The 17,674-nt window shown below is 39.4% G+C and overlaps 2 protein-coding genes across 2 annotated transcripts; one reads left to right on the forward strand and one right to left on the reverse strand.

Moving 5' to 3' along the window:
- Positions 1 to 12,596, reverse strand: LOC143852997 (ubiquitin-conjugating enzyme E2 32-like). Its single transcript, XM_077362690.1, has 5 exons — positions 12,406 to 12,596; positions 11,049 to 11,180; positions 10,812 to 10,896; positions 721 to 884; positions 1 to 640 (listed from the first exon to the last, which is right to left on the reverse strand). Exons 1-5 carry the CDS (start codon positions 12,514 to 12,516, stop codon positions 209 to 211), a joined length of 924 nt encoding a protein of 307 aa, XP_077218805.1. The 5' UTR covers positions 12,517 to 12,596; the 3' UTR covers positions 1 to 208.
- Positions 12,597 to 15,456: 2,860 nt separating this feature from the next.
- Positions 15,457 to 17,674, forward strand: LOC143852821 (DELLA protein RGL1-like). The gene has a single exon (XM_077362433.1). It carries the CDS (start codon positions 15,757 to 15,759, stop codon positions 17,482 to 17,484), a length of 1,728 nt encoding a protein of 575 aa, XP_077218548.1. The 5' UTR covers positions 15,457 to 15,756; the 3' UTR covers positions 17,485 to 17,674.

The raw sequence follows: 17,674 nt of genomic DNA on the forward strand, positions 1-17,674 counted from the left end.
TGCCATGAAATATGAATTGCTTGAAAGAAAACAGCTGCACCAGTCTAAATTCCATACAGGCAGATGATGATTCTGATAACAATATATTACACACGAACTTTCAGCAAGGAATCAATACTAAGAAAATGGTGATTGAAATCATACTTTTTCAATCTTATAACAGAAGCTAAAAACCCCATCAATCCAATCTGTCATACTTTTTTCTTATCTACAATCCATCCATATAACCAATATATCCATTGGCTTTCAAGAACTTCTTTACTAGTAGAGACACAATAGCAACAGTCAACCCAACAGCTGCCCATGTAAACAGGCGATCGTCGACAGGTTTCCGAACTCTAACCTCGGGTCTTTCTGCCTGCTCACCTTGCTCCGCAGCAGGCACTCGTCTCGACAACTTGAATCCCGCACTAAAGCTGACTCTCAATGGACCCGCATTTGCATTCACTCGGACCTCACGCAAATTTTCCACGATCCTTCCCTCTGATTCTGAGTCTGAATGTTCTTCAATTCCTGCTACAGCGCCAGCAATTTCCGGATTGATCTGTGCTTCACCTTCTCTATTGTTGGAGATTTCATCAGATGTTGTTTTTGGGAGTTGTGGAATAGCGGGGGCCTTGCTCAGCATGTATTGGTGGATCTGCAAAGATCAGAAGATTGGTAAATTGTAAAGAAAAGAAATTATCAGGTACACAAATAGTTGTAAAGAGTGAAATCAACCTCGTCCATTAGCTTTTGACGTTCAGGTGTCCCAAATTTGGGGGCTGCTTCACGTGATTTAATAGCGAGTGCCCGCCTCTCTTCCTTCTTATAATCTAAGGAGCCCAGAGCTCCGTCAGGATTGGTGGGCATGAATGCAATTAGGGCTACCAAGGCCGTGCGTACTGCAAACAGAAAATAGAACATCAGCCAGGGGTTCAGGCAATTGAATTATCCTGCCAGAGAAAAAAAAACACTGCAATTGCCAACTTAGTAGGCAAATATTCTTTTTATTAACCTGATTGAGACAGTAGAACTCTACGAGCACAAATGCTACAAAACTAGATTTCAGCTAGGTGAAACCAGAGATACCTTGTGTCTGATTGATTAGGTTTGTGCTCCACGGTTCACAGTATGCAATAGAGTCCAACAAGGCGGGGCAGTCACCATCAAGATCAATCTTAATGATCAATTTTCGAGTCAACATGGAGGGCCCATGCACGCCTTCCACCATGCCCATACGGAAACTTTTCGCATTCTTCTCTACTGCTCCACTTATATAAGAAAGCGAAAAGTTACCGTATGGGAAAAGGAAAGCCCATGCACGCCTTTCACCATAATGGGAGTCATTATCATAGGTCCCTAGAGGCTACTAAAGGTAGATCCCCCACTATAAGAGGAAATCGTCAAGGCAGCCATCTCAACAGTCGAGAGAAGAAAAGAAAGACTTTGTCGCTAGTGTCCTAACAATGTTGGAGAAGTTTGAGCAGAGTGGGGATTCCTCCTCCTCAAGTGAAGGTGGCAAAACTGATCATAAGGAGAAGGGTAAAGCCGCTAGAGCTGATGGTTTGGGGGTGGAGGAAAAAAAGTCCTTCAAGAAGAGTGGATATGACAAAAATAGGGTAAATCCTAGGTCGGCAACTAAAAGCAAGATTGCCTTGAAATACCTGGAACTACAATGGAAAAAGCTTGAGGCGGCGGCGGCGGCAAAAGGCAACGAGGAAGAGTTATTTCAACTGACAGGAAAGAGATCGATTGAGGAGGTATGTATACCGGTCTATAAACTACCGTTCTTTCAGAAACGGTTGGAAGAGGAGCGTAATGCTCTTGTGGAGGTGACTTGGGCTGGAGAGGACCATTAGATGGAGGTGAGACCTGCAATCCCGGATTTGGAGTCTATTATGTCGAGAGATTCGATGGATATGGATTTTAGTGGAAAAATTAAGGACTCTCTTCAAAGGGCTGAGCAGCCTCCCGAAGAGGAAGAAAAGGGAACTTCAGGAGATGTAGAGAAAGCCATACACAGGAGGAAGTAGAGCAAACCCAGTTAGAGTCGCATGAGGGGAAGACCAGCTTGGAGGAAGATGATCAAAGAGTACTCGGAAGAATTTGAGGAGATGGCCAAATTGGGGCATGTACTGGGTATAGACTACAAGGAAGATGTGGAAGAAACAAAAAGATTGGTTGTGGATGCGGACGAGAAGAAAGGTAAGACACTTGGCCGTGGAAGTCGAGAGCACAGAGCTCTCACGGAATGAAGGGAGGGCTTTTGTTGTAAATAGGCTGGTCAAACGCTTTTTGATGATAGGAAGTTTCTCGGGAGTTTGTTTTTGTCTATGGTAGGATATGGTAATATCTAGTTGTTGCAAGGGTGGGTAATCTTGTGGGGGGCTAGAAGTCCATGTTAAAAGTTTTTTTCTTCAAAAATTAAGGATGGGTAAGTAGGTTTATCAGTGTGCTTGAGGGACACTGTACTTCGCTGCTCAGGGGAGTTTTTCTTCCCTAGATAATCATTCCAACTCATGGCGGTTTTTCTTATCAAGGTGGGTGAAAAAACGCTTTAGGTCCTTGATGCAATTCAAGGCATATTTACTCCTTGGTCTCTTCAGTTGAATGGATGATGTGTGGATTATATGGTGTTTCTGTTGCTGGATGTTTTTTGGATGGCATAGCGAAAGGTTGCTGGACGAGCCGTTATGAAAGGAAGTTTAGAAGACGGTGGAGCTCTGTTAGGGGTTGTAAGATGTCTGTATACATCTTTTTTTTATTATGGGTTACTGGAGTATGCTCCTCGACCATCATAATATGTAATTTCTGGTGGGACTACTAGTCCCCTGTTTATTTCATGGTATGAATACAAAAGTCACTCTTCAAAAAAAAAAAAAAAGCAAGCATTCATACATGTGATTGTAATATGTCGTAGAATTAAGCAAACTACATTAATTCTAGATGTCTTCTTCATTGGTCATGTCAGTCAACAAAGCTCGTATTCGGGGCTAGAAGACAGAAAAAAGTCTTTCATTAGGACCCTGCTCGTATGGTCTAGAAACCAATGAATAATGAACAGACCATGAAATTTTTGGTGCTCCAAAATATACTCGTATTTTGTTTACATAATTTACATTATTCACTACACAATACATCATACATCACAAATGCATGCATACAACACCATAGTTGTCAACCCGTGACTCGATTTCTTAATTTTATATCCTTGTGACTCGTAAGAGTTTTTGATAAGAATAGAAATTTAGTTGAAAAAAAAAAATTATATATCAAAAGATGAAGCATGTAAAAAATATAACCCAATAGCACATAAATACTCATGAAAACCTCATATTCCCTAAGGAGATTCTACTCCATGAACGCTCTTTAATGGAACTTTAGCTTTAGCTGGTCGTGGCCAAGAAATCACCGGTTTCGCTTAGTGGGCCAGGAATGCCCGATGATGCAGATAATAGGCCTATTTGCCCATTAGAATTTATTTCCATGTTATTTAGTTTCTAGGATTTATATTTCCATGTTTTAGTTTTAGAATTTTATTTTCCATGGAATTTTATTCCAACTACCTATAAATAGGACTCATGTATCAGTTTTTTTAACTTTTGATGATTGTTGAGTAAGGATTGATTGGCTTCTCCCCTCTACAAGTTTCTTCTTTCGTCTATTCTTCTTCTTCTCTTCTACTTTTCCCTAAATTCTTCTTCTTCTACTCATCTTCTCCTCTTTCTTCTATCTCTCTTCCCTTTCTTCTACTTCGCTTCCCAGTCCTACATCAAATTTGGGATTGAGATCGAGGATTTCAGTGCACATGATGATCTTATGAAAGATTGACAACCTGACATCACTGAGCCAGATACAGTTCTAGCATATGGTTTTGTTGCTGATCTCATTGAGCCGGTTTTGATACCAGCAGGTGATGTCTTTATTGAGGTTGATCATGGATTGTTACTGCCCATATCTGTTATGCCGATCCCACCGATCCAGGAGTACGTTGCCATTTTCCCAGCTTCATTGATTCTCAGGAGAGGTTCGCATATTTATGATTCTACATGGGTGATTTCTTCCCTATCACTCAGCCAGCATTTCAAATCACTTTCACAATTATCACAAGTCTTAGACATCAGGAGTGCCTCCTACGGATTACGACTACTACAACTTGAGTGGGTCGTCTAAGTATTTGATCCAGACGGACTATTACTCGAGGCTGAGTTCTTTTCAAGCGGGGGAGAATGATGCAGATAATAGGCCAAATAAGAAGCATATTTGCCCTTTAGGATTTATTTCCATGTTATTTAGTTTTTAGGTCCTTTCATCTATTCTTCTTCTTCTCTTCTCTACTTTTCCCTAAATTCTTCTACTCTTCTCCTCTTTCTTCTATTTCTCTTCCCTTTCTTCTACTTCGCTTCCAGTCCTACATCACCCGACTTATCAATTTGTCCAGTAAACCACTCAGGGCTCACGTAGCCCATGCCGGACTAATCGTATTCTAGGCAAGAGCAATGAATCTATTTGTCTCGGCCTTTTGACCTATGGGAGGGATGGAAGGAGTTACACTCCAATGTAGAAAGAAGACCAACTCCAATGTAGAAAGAAGATCATCGATTGTTCAGGAATGGAAGGCCCAACGATCGGGTTGCTAAAAGCTTAATTTTGATGGCTCTAGCTTGGGTAATAGGAAGCATTCTAAGGAATTCTAGTGGTGAAGATCTTAGGGCCTTTTCAAGTCCTGTAGGGATTGCAGATGCAAACGAGACGGGGATTAGAGCCGTCCACCATGGAATCAAGTGTGAATCATGAATGGTTGGATAAGGTAACAGTGGGGGGCGATTCCAAACCAATTCGAATTTGGATCTTGACATGTCAGTGGGTTTTAATCGTAGGCATCTCGACAGGAAGTTGGTGGGCAAAGCAGCCATTTGGGAAACCGCCTTCCACAATGTAGGAGCACGGCTCAAAGCGAACAAAGCAAGGTCATTTGTGAACTCGACCATCCGGGAGGGGACAACTTACTAATAGGGCAGGAGTGAACGAACAATAAAGGTGCGGATACCGGAGCAATGTTATCCAATGGGTTTGTAGATCGGTTGTTCCTCCTTGGAGATTTGCTCTTGACGAGATTCAGGACCAGGTGAAGGGTCGTCAATCATTTTTTAACATATTAGAAGATCCGCTGACAATGAGGCTAATAGACTTGCTAGAGAGGCGTGGGAAATATGGGATTGGAGATGTTTGATTTCCTCCCCCTTGATCTTTGTTTTCTGCTAGCTTATTTTTGTTCTTTTAGCTTCTCTTTCTACTTTTCGATTGACCACCTCGGTCTTCTGTTTTCTCTTTGAATGAAATTGCAACCATTCAAAAAAAGAAAAGCACATAGATAAAGCACTAAGCAAAAAATATAAATAAATATATACTTGTAACTTGCATGCACACAAATAAGTTCTAAGTTCTAAGTTCCAACTTCCAACTTCCAAGTTTTCAACCATCAAAACAAGAAAGCCTAGGCCCAACAACTCGACTCGTAAGAGTCTTACTTTTCGAGTCGACTCGGGAGTTGACTCGTACGACTCTTACGACTCGTAAGAGTGTGACAATCTGCGACTCACCCATGTGACTCGACTCGAAAGCACAACGACTAAACTCAAGAGTTGGCTCGTACGGCTCGTAAGAGTTTGACAACTATGTACATCGCATGCACTTATCCATGGATCCACATGATCTTATGTCTTGGCATTTAGCAGCCTACACTAATTCAAGATGTCTTCTTCGATGATCTAGGTAGTTAATAAAGTTGTGGCAATCAACTGCAACAAGAGACGGAAGAAGTATTTCTTTAGCACCATGCTCGTATAGTCTGGAAACCAATGAATAATGAACAGACTATGAATTTTTTATGGTGCCACAAAGTATTAAATTTCGAAATAAAAGCACAGTTTATTCCAATCCATGAATACAACCCCATGATAATTATAGATATTTCTTCCTTTGAATTGTCATTGGACAAAGCTGTCAATCAACAGCAAGAAGTCAACAGAAAAGAAATATTCATTTAGCCCCACGCTCGTATAGTCTGGAAACCGATGAATAATTAACAGACTAAATTTTTTTTTTTGGTGCTCCACAGTATCAAAATTTGAAATAAAAGCATAGTTGATGCCAAGCCCTGAATACAACCTAATGCTAATTATAGATGTTTCTTCCTTGGCGTTGTCAGTTGACAAAGTTGTGTCAATCAACAGCAAAAAATGACTCGTCCAATGTTATATCTTGGGCCATCAACAAGGCCATAGGTCCTTGGGCAATTATGGCCATTGTGGCAGAAATTTGGGACCATGTCACATCCTCCTCAACAAAATTTTAGCATATGCGTCGGTCGGCCAATGAAGAAGCCGACAAATTAGCTAAAGACAGGGAGGATAGAAATGACCAGTGTTTAAAAACGTGGATGTGGCCAAAGAAAATCATAGTCGACTCGGGAAGTCACGGTCGAGTACTCGGTTGATGCGGCTGAGTTCTCGGTTGACGCAATCATAATTCAGGAGAGTCAAAGGGGTGTTTATTGACGTTGTAAGGCAAAACATAGAACGCAGATGCGGCGCAATGCAGAACGTGGCCAAGGCAAAAGGGAGTCGACGCGGACACGGGGGAGTTTGAAAACTATGGAGATGAAATTGTCACTGTCCAGATGGAGCACGCTTTGGAATCGAGAAATGTCTACAGGTTGTCGCAGTCTTTCTTATTGGCTGTTGGCAGATAATTTTGTAATAAGAGTTTGATGTAAAGACTATTACACTAGTGGGACACCTTGTCCCTTCGGTGTAATAGAATTTTCATTATCAATAAAATTGTTACCTTTGAACAGACTGAATTTTTTTGGTGCTCCAAAGTATAAAATTTCAAAATAAAAGCATAGTTGATGCCAATCCCTAAATACAACCTCATGCTAATTATAGATGTTTCTTCCTTGGTGTTGTCAGTTGACAAAGTTGTGTCAATCAACAGCAAAAACTCAACAGATAAGAAGTATTCCTCTAGCACCATGCTCGTATAGTCTGGAAACAAATGAATAATGAACAGACTGTGTTTTTTTTTCGGTGCTCCAAAATATCAAATTTCCAAATAAAAGCACAGTTGATGCCAATCCCTGAATACAACCTCATGCTAATTATAGATGTTTCTTCATTGGTGTTGACAGTTGACAAAGTAGTGTCAAACAACAGCAAAAACTCAACAGATAAGAAGTATTCCTCTAGCACCATGCTCGTATAGTCTGGAGACCAAGGAATAATGAACATAATATGATTTTTTTTTTAGGTGCTCCAAAGTATCAAATTTCCAAATAAAAACATAGTTGATGCCAATCCCTGAATACAATCTCATGTTAATTATAGATGTTTCTTCCACAGACTGCTTTCCTAAGGTGGCCACCAAGGTACATACCTCATTGTAATTATAGAAAATGCCATCTGCTTCCAACATAAGGATCGGATGAAAACTGGACGGCGAGGAGTAAGTGAAATAAATTCCATCGTTGTTGCTGAAACCGCTGCAATTGTATTCCAACGTGTCTAGGGGAAGAATAATATCAAACACAGTCCCATTCCAAACAACGACATTAAAGTATGGAATGGACCCCCGCCAGACTTAGAACTCGTTCGATAAATGAGGATCCACGCCGAATTCAAATCTTCGAGGAGCCGGATCATCATCACTTCTCCAAGATGTGAGCTTTTTTATTTCTACCGTTCGCACCATCTTCATGCCAGGGAGCATCGTATGGGCTGGATGATTGAAGCCCTGCAATACAATCCCCTCCCCCCCTTTTCCCCCGGCCGCCATGGACGGACTAGAGTTTCCTTCTCTTATGACAAGATTTCCAGAATCCAATAGCACTGCAATCATTGAACTGCTAGTTGATACAACTGATGACACATTTGTTGACCAGATCGTGGCGTTGGTTTTATCCAAAACCACAACATTTCCGTCACTTTTGAGGGTGAAAGTTCCTTCAAAAGAAATTGACTTCTGTCTATTGGCAATCTAAAAGACAGAAATCTCTCTCCTACTAGTGATGCAATCATTGTAATACCATATTCCGACATACTGAGACTTGGACTCGCCCGGACTGATAATTCCATGGAATGGCAATACCCTTATCTCTGCAGGCAAGGTCTTTCAGTTGGGATTCTTCAGTCTACAGGCAAGGTTTTTCAGTTGGAATTCTTCAGTCCGGCAATTCCGAGTCTCAGTATGTCGGAATATGGTATTACAAAGATCGCAGCACTAATAGGAGAGAGAATTCTGTTTTTTGGATTGCCAATAGTTTCTTTTGAAGGAACTTCAACCGTCAATAGTGACGGAAATCTTGTGGTTTTGGATGAAACCAACGCCATGATCTGGTCAACAAATGTATCATCAGTTGGTATCAATGAGTAGGTCAATAATGAACAGACTGATTTTTTTTCGATGCTCCAAAGTATCGATTTTCCAAATAAAAGCATAGTTGATGCCAATCCCTGAATACAACCTCATGCTAATTATATATGTTTCTTCCACAGACTACTTTTGCAGTTTATATTGTGGCTACCAAGGTCTGTCCCTCGTTGTAATTATAGAAAATGACATATGCTTCCTACATAAGGATCGAATGAAAACTGAACAGTTAGGAGTAAGTGAAATAAATCCCATCGTTGTTGCTGACAACGCTGCATTTGTGTTCCGACGTGTCTAGGGAAAGAATAATATCAAACATAGTCCCGTTCCAAACAACGACTTTCAAGTATGGAATGGACGCCCGCCAGACGTAGAACTCGTTCGATTCATGAGGATCCACACCGAATTCAAATCTTCCAGGAGCCAAATCATCATCACCTCTCCACGATGTGCGTTTTGATTTCTCCCGTTCGTAGGTTCTTCCCAATCTTCATGCCAGGGAGCATCATATGGGCTGAATGATCGAAGCTCTGCAATACAAACACACACACCCCCCCCCCCCCCCCCCCCGCGGCGGACGGACTAGAGTTTCCTTCTCTTATGACGAGATTTCCAGATTCCAATAGCACTGCAATCATTGAACTACTAGTTGATACAACTGATGAAACATCCGTTGGTGCATAATGAACTGGCTATGATTTTTTTCGGTGCTCCAAAGTATCAAATTTCCAAATAAAAGCATAGTTGATGCCAATCGCTGAATATAACCTCATGCTAATTATAGATGTGTCTTCCTTGGTGTTGTCAGTTGACAAAATTGTGTCAATCAACAGCAAAAAGTCAACAGAAAAGATATTCCTTTAGCACCATGCTCGTATAGTCTGCAAACCAATGAATAATGAACAGACTATGAATTTTTTGGTGCACCAAAATCTCAAACTTTGAAATGGAAGCATGCAGTGGATGAAAATTTTCAATGCAACAAAGAGGAATAAAATATGCATCATGAATGGTTCATAACATCTACATCGAACAGACATACATGCATAACAGTACATACACCAATCTTCAGCCTTGTCATGGCATCTGACCAAATTTGGATGTCATGTTTTCTTTGTTTCATCATTTGACAAAACATGCCAAATGACATCCTATAGACACAAAACTTATTTCTATAGCGCCATGATCGTACAGCCTACAAAGCAAAACAGTAAGAGAAGACCATGAATATTTGGTGCTCAAAAAGGTATGCTTACAAATCAAAGATATGACAGGTCTTAATTCCCATTTGCTATATAAAGGCATTGCAAAAAAGCTATCATTCATGAGAAAAAAAATAACAAAGTGAATGACCTGACCAGAAACTAAATTACAACATGAGCTGATCCTAAAATTGCAGAACATATTGGTAATTTGGTAGGTCCCTATCCAAGTGAGGTAACATAAATCTCGATGCATCCCAAACAAGTAGGCTCAAGCTGGAGGTTGGACAGAACTCTTAGCACTATAGAAAAAACAGGTTGGACAAAAGCTAAGTGTACTATTACCAAAAATTGATGTGATAAAAGTAAAACAAAAATGCATATTGGCAACTGATAGATAGCTTCTAACAATCAGTTGGTGCTACTAGAAGCACAAAAATTAAAGAATATATATGGCAAGAATAAGTTTCTCTATCCATATTCTGTCCAGTCATTCAAAAAAAAAAAAAAGTTTATCCTAGTAGCCAACAGATATCATTAGAAATTCAAAGGTCAATCCTAGGCCCTTAATCCTTCTTTTTCGTTTCTGGCTGGAGAATTCAGGAGAGACAAAGTAACAAAGCAGTTACAACTACTGTCTTGAACCCCTCAATGACTTGGATCATAATCCTTTACACCTCACCATGCCATTATAAATCTCCAACCATTCAGAAGTTCTTTCAACTCAGGCTCCTTCCCCCACTTTGATTACTGAACGTAACTATTTGACTGCCATAAAGTGCCATTGACATCCTTTGGACAACGGCAACCAACTAATAGTGTAATACTAATAGTCTATTCCGACATTCCAAGGAAAATAAGTGTATGTCAGCACATATAATTCGAAGTGTCATCAGTAGAATATATGTAAAGATATTCAGTGATGGATTTCAGCACAAAATGCTAAGATGCACGTGCCTTTCCTTAGTTACGATGTTCAGGCTTAACCCATTTAGAAATCCAAACACACTAAATAGAAGGATAATGCATTACCTGAACTAACCTGCAACTGACTGGTATAATTTACGACACATAAACCGAAAAATAGATAGAAGCATTGTATATTAGAAAGGAGGTATCAATGCATCATCATAAGTCTATAACCAATGCAATTCCTACCCATTGTAAGCAGGTTAATATGGCAATCCAGAATCTTACCACTCCATGATGGCTGCCAATGTTCGGGGTGATGGTTCGATATACTTAAACAAATCTTAGTTTGAGTCTCAAAACGGCCATTTGGCTGAAAAGAAGCAAAGTAGCAATTGATAAGCTTGTAAAAGGAAGGTTAAACAAAAAAATTACTTATAAATCTCAAAATAGATTCAATAATTCCAAAGTGAAAAATAGGAACAGTTAGATCCATCATGAGCTCCTCATGATATTGATCGTTACCGTCAATAACATAAATGCAGGAGGCTGAAATGGATATTCTGCGGGCAGCTGGATCCGTCCATGATAGATTCCTCCTTCAAACTCAGTATCACGAGGACCTCCAATTGCGAATTGCCATTCAAATATATTTTCCTAACCACGATGAGAAGGAAAAGAGCATAAGCTAACTATCCCCGAGAGAACAAACACGGATACAGTGAAGAAAAAAGAACACAGTTACTATACATATATAAATATTGTGCATCCACCCAATTACCAACTATATGGACATAATGATAGCATGAGCCCATGCAAGAAACGTAACTCTATGCCACAAAATCAAGACCAAACGATTGCTAAAGGCTATGGGACAGGGTCCAAGATCCAAGCCTCCCCAGCAGCCCTTTCCACAGGAGCAACAAAATAAAATGAGAACCTTATAATTTGCATTATTATTATTATCTGCTGCATAGGGATCATTACCCATTTTTACTTTTAAAGTCCATTTTCAAGGCTTCAACAACTAGAGTTATCAGTTATCCAATCAGTTTTGACTTTTGGAAGAACACTTAGAAGTCAGAAGTGCATAGTTCATGTTCAACTTCACCTCTATTGCATTACTTACAAATTCTAGGATATAAGCACGAAAATCAAATCGTGCGAACTCGTATATGAATTTATTCTAATAACATGGGTAGAATTCCAAATCTTCGGTAATATCCCCAAATCCACAACAATGACGTGGATTTTAAACAATAATTCTCACAGCTTGCAAATACTAAGAATTAAATCAGATTTACCATTCACAGATCTGTGTGTAGAACAGATAAAACCTTGAAATATCACTTTTAGGTCACTCTTTAATTTCATGGAAGGATGAAATCATAACACATCACAATATCCATAAAAACAAGAAAACGAATGCACAAAACATACATCATAGAATCCAATCGTCCGAATCTCATAACAAAAACAAAAACCAAAACAAAAATTGATACCAAATCCTAATATTAACCCTAAATCAAGGTCAGATCCGAAATGAAACCCCCACCTTTTGAACATATACAACTGAAAAGGGAAAAAAACCAAAGAAACCCTAGAAATAGACAGAAGCTTCAATGGAAACGAGAAGTTTCTGTAGGAATCTCATAACAAAAAGAAAGAAAAAAACAGATTTCGATACCACAACCTTATATTAAACCCTAAATTTCAACAAAGATAAAGAAATCAAGATCAGATCCAAAATCAAACCCCCACTTTTTAAACAAATTAACCCTAAAAACCTTTTTCTGAAAGAAACCTTAGAAATAGAGAGAGAAGTTTCAAAAGGAAAAGAGAAAAGGAGATTAAAATCCATGATTTGATGGATTTTAATTACCTCAAGAGGAAGGCTCATGAAATCATCAGAGGGATTTGATTGCATCTCCTTCACTTCCTGTAGAATCCTTTTTACGGCAGGATTCTTCAGATTGTACTTCTCTCCCGCCATGGCGTACGATAGCCTCTACCGCGCACGATAGAAAAAAAAATTTCAGAGAGAGAAATGGTGATGCAAGAACAAAGAATAAGATCTCGAGAAAAGGCCAAGGATATATGGAAGTTGAGGGAGAAAGGCCGTTGACGTGGCGTCTTAAAGGATTGACACGTGTTATAGGAGATGAAAATGGACGGGTGGGATTTTACTTGCAGTGACGGTGGTGGTGATGTGAAAATCATACGTGTCGTTTTCCTATTGGAGATATTGCCCGTTAGTTTGTTTCTATTGGTTGTGGCTTCGTTGGAATGGAGCTTCAAATTTTAAGGTGTTGGGGTAAGAGAATTGACCAAAATAAACACTTTTTAAAACTATTTTTGGTTATTGATATTGGCACTATCATGTTTTGATATTTGCACTAATTCACCAAGTTTTTTATTAAAAAGGAAAAAAACAAGGTGGTTTAGTGCAATTATAAAAAAATGGTAGTGCCAATATAAATGCACTGTTTTTTACTCTTTTTATTTATTTTGTACGAGAAATTATATGATGGGTGGCCGTGCAAACCTGAATTTTAAAAAAGTAAGGTACGGCCCACTCCATACGATGATCCAAGCTGTCCATTTGTTGGGCCACAATTTAAATAGGTTGTGCCCAAAAAATCATTTTCATAGGATGATCCTAACCCTCCGATCAGTAGAAGGGTTAGGATGATCCTAACCCTCATATGGAGTGGGCTGTATCGTAATTTTAAAAGTCACGGGTTTGCACGGCCACCCATCATATAATTTCTTTCCAATAGATGATCTTAACCATTGGATCTAGGGTTCTTTTCTTGGTTTGCACGGCCACCTATCATATAATATCTTTCCAATAGATGATCTTAAGCATTGGATCTAGGGTTCTTTTCTTCCAAAGCATTTTTTGTAACATTTGACTAATTGGTTTTCCAGGGAAAATGTTGTCAAGATTTGGATTTCTTTAGAATTGAAAAATTTTCATGTTTGCTACGAGAAATTCCATTTTTCCCATTTTCCGTGAATGGTTGAGATTAGTTTTTTTTTTTTAATCTCAGTCACACAAGAAAGTGAAAGGCCTGATTTTAAGGGGTGCAACTCAGGTCGGGTTCGGATTGAGTTTTCCCAACCCAGGTTGAGTTCGGGTTTGGGCAACCTGACCATTTGTTATGAATTCTTTTTTCTAGCCTTAAAAATTCGGGTTTGGTCGGGTTGGAAAAAAAAAGGTTCCTCAAGTCGGGTCGAACCTCATCGAGTTGGAAATCGGGTTTGAGCTGGAAAAAGGGTTCTTCGAGACGGGCAATGCAATTAGTTGCCATGGGCTTGAAACAACCACTTAAACAATAATTGATTTAGCACTCACAATCGGTTGTCATAATCTTAAACAAACACTACCTTAGTTTATAAACATTCCTAAAAGGATTTGCTAGGGACCACGGCAGAAGGCATTTCGTTGAGACAAATTCTGTTGAAAAGTAGGCCTATGTGGCTGCTCTCTCGTGCAACAGCGGGTCTGCGAAATGCCTTCTGCGATGATCCTAGCAAATCCCTTATTAAAAATTTAATGTTTCCTGGAAATAAATAAAAAACCTAGGAAAAAAAATTCTCAAGAAATATTTTTCAAACAATTTCTTGAATGTAATTCTTAAGGGCATCTAGTTGCCTCCCTGTCCCTCCTTTTCCGGTGATGTGGCATGGGCTTGTGGGGGTAACAAGAGATAAGCTATTGAAACTGAGTAATTATTTGGTACCAAACCAATACGCCAAAAGCTCCAGAACTGTTGTGACACATTAGGCTAGGCCTTCTAAACATGTCCCATATCAGGTTGGGTCCCATCCAGTCTCATACGTTAGGCATGCCCTAGAGCTGTTGTATGGCGCTAGGCTAGGCCCTTTAAACCTGTTTCATACCAAGGCTGGGTCCTAAGTCCCACAGTGTCTGCGGGTAAAGAATAATTCCATTACATTTGAAGTTTTTTGGTTTTTTTGCATAAAATCCATAATTTTTTATTTTTTTTCATCTTTTGCTGAGTTAGAAATATCTTTAGGTGGAATTTACAGGCTTATCAGATTTCTGGTTGTTTCCTGATGTTCTCTACTTGTGCATTATTCCCTTTCATCTGTCCGCAAGTGAGGACTCGTTCTGTGTTTTTTCTTGTTTGTTATCTCTTTTAATTGTATAATCTATTTGTAATTTTATATTTCCTTTGTCTGGACAAGAGCTCTTGGCTGAAGTTCTGAGGAAATTTTAAGGTAAATTTATCAAAACGGATTACAAGTTTCTGGTCTTTCAATTCCACCTGGATTTACTTCCCTTTCTTAACATAATATCATTAAACTGCCATTCAAAAAAAATCATAATATCATTAAACTCTTTGCAGATTTTCTCCTATAGGTTGTACATGGGATGGTTCTTAATCCAACCATTCTTTCTTCCTATTATTTATTATTGGCGGAATGCTAGGCTGAAGGGAACTCAACCCAACTCAACTAAGCCTTTGTCCCAAACTAGTTGGGGTCGGCTAATGAATCATTTAGAAAATTTTCATGAAGAAGGCGAAAGGATCTACCTGCTTAAATTGACTAAGTCTAATTGTGACACTAGTTGAGTTCGCGACATTGATCATTTTCTTCCATTCTCTCCTATCCAAGGTCATGTTCTCTTTTATGTTCCTAGCCCTCAAGTCTTTCTTCAATGTTTCTACCCAAGTTGTTTGAATGCTAGATTGAAGGGTGCCCTTGCAAAAATGAGATGTAAGGGCTCCCCCATTGGCTGCATGTCACTCTAAAATGCAAGAGTCAAAGAATGTTAAATGCACTTTGGTGACGTGCAGCCAATGAGGGAGCTCTTTCATTCGTTTTTGCAAGGGCTCCCTTCAGTTTAGCATTCCTCTTATTATCGACAACATAAGAATGAATCACCATTGAGGAGCCCATAGAAACAGAAAAAAAAAAAAAAAAACCCGACATTAATAGAATATGATAGATTCTTGTTTTCTGTTCCCACAGATTAGCGGACAGAGTCTAATATTAATAATTATATCAATTATCCCACCAGCAATCTCATTGTTCCTTGTCGGATTCCCTGAATCTTAAATTCAACAAAGTACTCCCCAAAGTTGCATTAGTGGTTTCATTTCCAGTTTTACTATTGTTCTACTGTAACGATGCTCAGTTGAATTGGGAAATCTGAATTCTCTGATATGACATAGAGATCTTGCAAAGTTTCAACTCTGTGATGGAAAATACTGTGTTTTCGTTCGGGGAATTTGATTGCAATGGATTCAGAAGAGTGGAAGAAGAGCTTAGAGGGAAGCTGAGTTTTTTCGGAACAGCAAACATGCAGAATATGGATTATCTTTGTTCTGATTATACTTTCTATGAAAAGAACTCTAAGGAGGATCAAGTATTCCCAGAGTTTATCATGCTGGATCATTTGGATTACAACATGAATCCCGCAGGAAATCAAAATTTTCAGAATCCCTTAAATCTTCCTGCAGGTCTAGAATGTAATCAGAAGTCATTGATCACAGAAAGTCCAGAGCTAGTTGAAGCCAAGAAAAGAAAGGGCTATTCAAAATCTTTATCCTCTTTAGGGATTTTGAACAGTTATGGACCTGGGTATAAGAGATTGAATGGAGAAAATATAAACCAAACAAGTAGAGAAACAACAAGTCCCACTGTGAGAGGCAGAGAATTATCAACAGAAGAAATCATGCAAGTTGCGGGTGCCCATTACATCCAACTCTCCGTCCAAAAGGAGGAGGATCATTTGATGATGCTTACACATCCCTTTGGTTCCACACTTCTGAGACTAACACATGAGGAACTTAAAGACGTGGAGCTAGTTCGCCTTCTTCTAGCTTCAGCCGAGAAGATAAGCAACCAACAGTATGATCGAGCGAGAAAATTGCTTATCCAGAGTGATTACTTGTCGTCCTCTGTCGGTAATCCGGTTCAGAGGGTTGTTTACTATTTTGCAGATGCCCTTTGGAAGAGGATTGACAGAGAAACAGGAAGACTTTCATCAAAGGGATCAGTACGGCGATGGGGAGAAGCTGTTGAAGAAATGCTTAGGCATCCCAAGCCAGCCCTTCTGGCAGGCCATAAACTGCTACCATTTTCGCTTATCATGCAGTTCACAGAAATTCAGACTATTATAGACAATTTGGATTCAGCTAAAAGGATCCATTTGATTGATCTTGGACCAAGGACTGGGGTGCAGTGGACTATTTTGATGAATGCTCTTGCAGTAAGATTCACATGTCCTGTCGAGCTTCTCAAGATAAGCGTGGTGGGAATTTCATCCGAGAAGATGGAGGAGATAGGTAAGCAACTTGTAAATTTTGCCGAAACTCAGAATTTACCATTTAGTTTCAAAGCAGTAATAGTCTCTGACATGAAAGAACTCAAGGAGGATCTATTTGAGTTAGAAGAAAATGAAACAGTTGGCGTCTATGCTCCGGTGATAATGAGTAACATGATTGTGAGGCCTGATTGCTTAGAAAATCTGTTGGAATTGATAAAAAGACTCAACCCATCTATACTCGTAGTCACTGAGGTTGAAGCCAACCTTAACTCGCCTTCCTTTGTTAATCGATTCATCGAAGCTTTATTCTATTATAGCACTTGGTTTGACTGCCTTGACTCATATGTGGATAGAAATGATTGTGATAAGATGAGTATGGAAATGAGCCTATTTTCTCAAGCAATTAGGTGTATCGTGGCAACTGAGGGGAGTGAGAGGATAATAAGGAAGGTGAGGATTGATGTGTGGAGGTCATTCTTCGCGAGGTTTGGGTTTGAAGAAATGGAACTGAGTCAATTAACCTTGTATCAGGCTAGCCAGATTGTTAAGCAGTTCGCTTGTGCCAGTTCTTGGACCCTTGATATGAATGGGAAAGCCTTCACTATTGGGTGGAAGGGAACCCCACTGGTTTTTGTTTCTGCTTGGAAATTACAGTGAGAGATGTAGGGTTTGGTTCCAATCAGATGTGAATATCATGATATGTCAGGAAACTATAAGCTACTCTTCAGATTAGTAGGGAACCAGAAGTAAGATATGAAACATATGGTTTTGGAATCATACTCTTGTGTTGTAATATAAGTTGATATTATTAGAATTGCAATACCTAACGAAATCTGCATCTGCATCT

The sequence above is a fragment of the Tasmannia lanceolata genome, unplaced genomic scaffold, assembly GCF_043159265.1.
Source record: "Tasmannia lanceolata isolate RefF3 unplaced genomic scaffold, GAP_Taslan_0.1 ptg000019l, whole genome shotgun sequence".
NCBI lineage: Eukaryota > Viridiplantae > Streptophyta > Magnoliopsida > Canellales > Winteraceae > Tasmannia > Tasmannia lanceolata.

Excerpts from the sequence above, each read along its gene's own strand:
- LOC143852997 (XM_077362690.1), bottom strand. The coding sequence starts at position 12,516 with ATGGCGGGAGAGAAGTACAATCTGAAGAATCCTGCCGTAAAAAGGATT. Across the intron at positions 885-10,811 it reads TTGGCAGCCATCATGGAGTG|TACGCACGGCCTTGGTAGCC; the intron begins GTAAGATTCTGG and ends TTCTGTTTGCAG. Across the intron at positions 641-720 it reads GTCAAAAGCTAATGGACGAG|ATCCACCAATACATGCTGAG; the intron begins GTTGATTTCACT and ends TGATCTTTGCAG.
- LOC143852821 (XM_077362433.1), top strand. The coding sequence starts at position 15,757 with ATGGAAAATACTGTGTTTTCGTTCGGGGAATTTGATTGCAATGGATTC.